The following is a 6,597-nucleotide window of genomic DNA, read 5'->3' on the forward strand; positions in this document are numbered from 1 at the left end:
CAGATTTCCTCTGCACCAAGATACCCAGTTTGGGTGACTGTCACGTTTAAAAAATCCCAATACATACAAACATACATGGAATTTTTGAAAAACATGTAAAGATGGAAAAGTTATTTCTAAAAGGAAAAAGCAACACTAATGCACATTTATCAATAAGCGGCTATATAGAGCGTTAAGAACAAAACTGTATTCAACTTTTGCGAGCTGTAAATAATGCCATGTAAAAAGCCCCTCTAAAAGTGATGAATTTATTCTCATCTCGGTTGAACGATGAAGGGTTGAGTTATGTAGGGAAAATCTCAAGTGTTCTAAAACATATATCCGTACTGGGAAAAACTTCATGAACATTAGAGTTCAGATTCCTAATATTCTGTGTATCTCAGGTATGGGTGGTCATGATGCCCTTGTTCAACAGATTGTACAATTTCAACCATCTTGTTTCAATTGCATTAGTTTTATATCAGTGTATACATGTAAAACAACACTCTGCACGTAATTAATGATGCACAAAAATGTAAATGCATAAAACACTTTAACACACTGCTATGAGAGGCAACAGATGCCACTACTCTTAATATGTTACATTATTTCCAGGACTTATCGATCACATATAATTCAGAGCTTTAGAGTTTACATCCGTTGTTTCTTTTCTCTTAGAAACACTATCAACAGTTTGCTTTTTATCCTCTCGGAAGATTATGGAACCGTCTGCCATGGTAACAGTCATCTCAAGGATGCATAACTCTACTGTTAACTCCACTCATCACATCAGCTGGAGTTACAGCTTCGTTGGCCTGTCTGTAATGCAGATCAAATACATTTTTGCCTCATTCTCCGGGATTATCCTCCTTGTCGGAAGTGTTGGCAATGTTCTAATGCTCTTGGTACTAATCGACGCACAGCGGAGCAGCTCAGGGGCCATCGCCACCATGACCAGCACTCTCATGATCAACCTCACCATCTCGGACATGCTTTTCCTCTTCTACAATGTCACCATCCTGCTGGTCAGCTTTGTCTTCGAAGACTGGCAAATGGGCTTTGCCATCTGCGTGAGCAGCCAAAGCATGTCCATGTGGACCATGTTCTGCAGCTTCTACACCATGGTGGCTATTTCCATTCTTCGGTACATCGCTGCGGTCCACCCGACCTGTGGGTTTTCTGTCAGTAGAGCCCACAGACTGGTCATCTGTTTGGCCACCTGGCTCATGGGCTTTGCTGTTTCGATCCCCAACTGGATACACCAGGTAGTCGTTCAGGTCGAGGAGGCCAACTACTGCATGCTACTGATGACCAGTCAGCAGACTTTTTTGTATTTTGTTCTTTTTGGAGGAATTGCCTTTCTTCCTTTCGTTCTCCTCTTGCTTGTATGCTACTTTCGGATTGTCCAGTCTCTGTGGTTTAGCCGTTCGATGGTAGCCCGGTCCTCTGCTCATATTCAGCACAACCAGAAGGCCACCGTCATCATCCTGATTGTCCTGGTAGTCTTTGTCATCATGTGGATTCCATGCTCTGTGGTCATTTTCCTCTCAGCAGCCCAGAGTCTGCCTCAGACTCCGGGCGCCTTCATTGCCAACAACCTGTCCTCCGTGTTGGCCTACTCCAACTGCTCGGTGAGCCCCATCATCTGTTTCTCCCTCTCCGAACAGTTCCAGGCTGGCCTGAGGAAGCTCTTCCAGAGAGGGGCGGGTGAGGGGCCCGGGTAACTCACGTGCAGGGCTGAGACTGGTATGATTACTGGAACTTTCTTCTCAGAAGAGTTAGGTCACAGCTGAAACTAGCAGGTAACTAAAATGTGGTTAAAGCAGGCTAGCCTCCCAAAGTTAGACAAAAACTAAGGAAATGTTTAACTTAATCATAAATTGACGGTCGGCAGGTTCAAAGACAAATCTGTGGAGGGCTGCAATAGGGATTGATGCAGTGCTTTACAGCCGCAACTTCAGATTTGGAATAGAGAGTGACCGATTTATAATATTCTTTTTTTGTAATTTTTTCAAAACGCGTGCAACTTTTTCTACAAACGCTAGGTAGCGCAATTATGTTGGTTTTAGGATATGTCTGATACTGCTTAAAGAGCAAAAGTTCGAAAGCTCTACGTGAGGAAGAAATTATGCGCACTGTGTCCTGATCGTGACCATATATGTCAGTCCACCCTGCCAGAAGTATTAGCATCCTAACTGAAGAAAGCACGTAACAACGACGTAGTTACCTTGCAACTAAGAGCAGTGAGAGCTGATTGACGGAAGGTGTAAATATCACTATAAAATGCTAACAAGAACAACAAAACTTGCAGTTTACTGCACTGTATATGTCATGCGCATGTATGTGGTTGCTAAGAGACACTTTAAATGGACCCCAAAACTACAAAAGGAGATGCATTCGCTACATTTCTGGTCTATTTGCAGAAAAGGTTAGAAAACTGTTTTGCTCCTGCACCGCGAGAGTTCTTGATGCTTCCTGGTTCCTTGCATTATTGGCCCACTTTCCAAGTCACGAACAGGGCCAGCTTTAGCGCCGGCGGCACCGCTGTGACAATCTTTGTTGGCGCCTTACTCCCCCACTGACCTCCTTCCCCACACATTCCATCACTACCACCCTCCACCCGCGCCCCTCATCTCTCCTTAGCCCCCTCTCTCACATACATTGGATTTGTTTAATAGTGCTTCTCATGCCAGTGTAGGACGTCAGAGCACTTTACATCAGACACATCATACGGAGACAATGAATCATTCGTGGGTAAATCGGTCTGTAGGAAATGTTACTTAAGACAAAGGGGACTGACTACAAGCTGTAGAAATCACGGCACCCACACTGGTAGGCAGCATATTTTAAGAGTGCTTGGTCTGGAGAAGCACAAACTCAGGATTCAAAAAGTACCAGAGTGGTTGGGGATGGCTTTACGAATGAGAACGCATTTATACACTAACGGACACTTTTTAGCAACATTAGGTTAATGAAAGACTGGTGAAAAAACATAACTTTCCAACCTATAGCATTTGGTTTGCATGCAGCTCTTTGTTGACAGGTCACCGTGCTATAGTAGGATTATGAACTGTAACTTACAAAGGATCGTTATGAGAAAAGTAGTAACCTACTGAGCTATGTACATCAAATTCAGTTCTGTGATCTGCATGGTACATGTTCTTTGCAGCAGGCACGTTAACCCTATGCGCTACATTATGATGAGTCAAAACTGCCACTGGAAAAAACTCACATCTCTCTTCAGCAGGAACATTCTTCACCAAAGGTATTTTGACATTTTTATTATTGACTGAAGATACCTGGACTCACAAGGAACTCTGCAGCAAGAGCTTTTAAATCTATAATTTATTTCTGGAAACACAGTTCCCCCTTGCCCACTTACCCCCTGAACTCAGCTTTAGGTGCAGGTGCCGGTCTCACGATCTAGAGCCGGTCCTGGTCAGGAACATTTTCTCTGTAACAATGGCACTGCAGTGTGGTGTTCTTAGGATTGTGTGTTACGAACAAGCTGCTTCAGTGATGGCTTTGTATCTCATGGGCCTCCTTCATCTTCTTGCAGCCATTGAAAGAGGGCCAAGGAACCAGACAAGGAGAGCATCATTCCCCACAGGTTGGAAGCATGAGAACACACAGTATTGAGTAAGAGCCAGTAGAAGCAGGCCAGACTGAATTAGTCTTCGCGCTCATAGGGGAAGGATGACAGAGTTAACAATCAATGGCAAAGTCAACTTGCTGACCTGTTGATGTAATCAATGTTTTTGCCAAAGCTGTGCACCACTGGAGAAAAGCAAAATGCTTTTGAAAAAAAAAAAAAAAAAAAAAGGGATGATGTAGCTGCTGCTGGCTGTTGTGCCATTCCGTTGGGGAGCACAGACATGATGATACATGTGCGTACCAGTAGAATCAGGCAAGTGGCCATTCCGCTGGGGAGCACAGACGTGAAGATACATGTGCATAGCAGCAGAATGAGGCAAGTGGCATTTTCTTTTTTTTTTTTTATCTGATGATCCAAGATGGCAGATGCCACTTGCATCAGTAAATTAAAAAAAATGTTTTTTTTTTATTAGCACAAGAGCACAAAATAAAAATAAAGGACCACGGGGCACAGGAAAAGCAGCAAATGAGGGAGAAAGCAACACCTAGGGTAGGGGTGGAGAGGAGAAATGCACAAAAGAGATAATAGCATGACATGCAGGGAGATGGGGGAGTCTGGTGGAAAAAGTACATGAGGGAGAGAGCGACATTGGTGGCAGTGGAATTGGCATAGGAAACGCACACAAAAGAGGGAGAAGAACATGCAAGGGAGACAGAAACACAGATCCTGGGGGCAGGTATTTGGCAGCAGAGAAGCACACGGAGAAGGATAGGATAGAGCTGGAAAAAAATCACTCTCATGGAGGGCTTAACCAAAAAGGAGAAAAGTAGTTCCTTAAGTGAGCAGTGGAAGTATACAAGTCAGCCAATCAGGGAAATGGTAACAAAGCTATGCTCTGTTGAGACAGAAACACAAGATGAGGAAGGTAAGACACTGACTAAGAAGCAAGCAAATCAGACTGACAATAAGAACAAACAATAGTAAGCAATGTGTGGGCTGTAATATAACTTTTGGGAACCCACAATAGGTTTTCCACAACCAGACAGCTTGTGGTGAAGAGGATGATAGTTTGTACAGAGGTGTGCCTTTGCTTGGGGATACTAAGAGCCAGATTTACTAAAAAGTGGCACAGCACAGCACAGTGCTGCGCCACAATTTGCAGTGCTGTGCCACTTTAGAAACACATGGATGTGCCGTATTTACTAAAATACGGTACACCCCTGTGTTTCCTCCTGCACCAATGCTAAATTTAGCTGCCAGGGCCAACGTATGCACCCTTGCTCTATAGTGCGTTGTCTGCATTGCAGGCTTTAATTGTTTATGTGCAGAAAGGGACACCATCCCGAACATTACCAATCTACAATGGCGATTTGGCACTTTTATGTGTGCTGCACGATGCAGCACACACAGAAGTAGCAAATCATCATTCTTTTAATGATTGTTTATGTGTATGAATTTACGCCTTCCTGCACATAGACATTCATTCATGGCCTTTTGCTCTTTCTGTGTGTGCTGCAGAATGCAGCACAGATGGAAAAGGCAAAAACAAGGAGAAATAAATGTATTACTCCTCGTTGTGCCAAGTTAACACCACCCATGGGGTGGCATTAGTTTTTAGTGCTGCCACAGATCTGATTCGTAGTCAGGCTGTGTATATGTCAGAGAGACAAGCTGAGGACAGAGGACTAAAATTGTGGTTTTTTTAACTTAACAGATCTCAGGAATGTTGGTACCGAGGGTGGCTCCCATGATGATCACCATGTGTACTGAATGGGGGGACGAGCCTGTGGCTTCTGTCATTAAAAGGTTTAGGGGCACATTGACTAGCAACACACACTGCTGTTACATCACTTTGTGTGAAGCAATGGCAGCGTAAACATTAAAATCATGTCTATGAGACTATGCAAAGACACTTTGCGTAGCTTTGAATGGCCTCATAGATATGGAGTAAGGCAAGGCAGCGCAAATCGCTGTGTTGCCTTACTTTGCTCAAGGGAAGCATTCCCTGGGTGTTGCAGTGAGTGTTCCCAAACAAAACTCATGGATCTTGATGCATCACCAGATTTACAAAGACCTTGTAAACTTGGGGAAACGCCAACATCGTATGCCTCCCCAGGGGAACGCAACAAGGAGAAATATCTTTAGTTTTCATCATTTTTTCATCTTTCTATGTGTGCAGCAGTCTGCCGCACACATAGAAAGTGGAAATGCCTACCAGGATTGTTTTTATGCAGGCAGGTGGCCGTTCCTGCAGAAACACAATTCTGCCTACAACACAGACACCCTTGCACCATTGCACCCATGGTGCAAGGGTGCCTGTGTTGGCGCTAGTCTACCAAAAAAGCACCAGCACAATGGGAAAGGACAAGAATGCACTGTATGCCATAGATACGGCGCATATCTGCCCTTTCCCTTTGATGCAGGGCAGTGGAGCAAGGTGACTTGCTGCACTGCCCTGCACCAAAAGCCCATAAATATGGGGCATAGTTTATAAATAGCATGGATTGTGACTTAGAAAAGCTGTGAGTCGTTTACACAGTGGCAGCACAGACAAAATTCAGCCAGATATATGTCATGAGATGAAGCACAAGACGAGAGGTATGATTTAAAGTGTAATCAGTGGTACCTTTTTAGTTCACATTGTGCATACAATACATTATTTAGTACTGGTGGTTACCAAAGTGATGAAATCATGGTTGAAAGTCTTGTTCTTGTTGCTTAAAGTATGACTCTAGTGTAGTTCTACAAGGTTTGCTCTTCCTACCCACGGGTGACACGGATTAATTTGATTCAAGGCACCAACACTGAATTTGAAAGACAGATGGTTGTAGCCCACAGAACCCCACCCAACACATTGTTGAAGGTGAATAATTGCTTTTGGTTGACTAACAATCGATAAGCCGGGATCTAGGGCACCATGGTATCAAAACAAACCTATTTTACTCTCTGCAATATCACACACAAAAATGGTACTTAGAAGAATAGACAAGTTTAACTAAAAGTATTTATTGCAATAGGATGAA

At 43.7% G+C, this 6,597-nt stretch overlaps 1 protein-coding gene across 1 annotated transcript; it reads left to right on the forward strand.

Annotated features, from left to right (window-relative positions):
* The first annotated feature begins 929 nt into the window (after positions 1 to 929).
* LOC138301645 (allatostatin-A receptor-like) lies at positions 930 to 1,703 on the forward strand. The gene has a single exon (XM_069242159.1). The coding sequence runs from the start codon at positions 930 to 932 to the stop codon at positions 1,701 to 1,703; it is 774 nt and encodes a 257-aa protein (XP_069098260.1).
* Positions 1,704 to 6,597: the final 4,894 nt, after the last annotated feature.

The sequence above is a fragment of the Pleurodeles waltl genome, chromosome 6 (assembly GCF_031143425.1).
Source record: "Pleurodeles waltl isolate 20211129_DDA chromosome 6, aPleWal1.hap1.20221129, whole genome shotgun sequence".
Classification (NCBI taxonomy): domain Eukaryota; kingdom Metazoa; phylum Chordata; class Amphibia; order Caudata; family Salamandridae; genus Pleurodeles; species Pleurodeles waltl.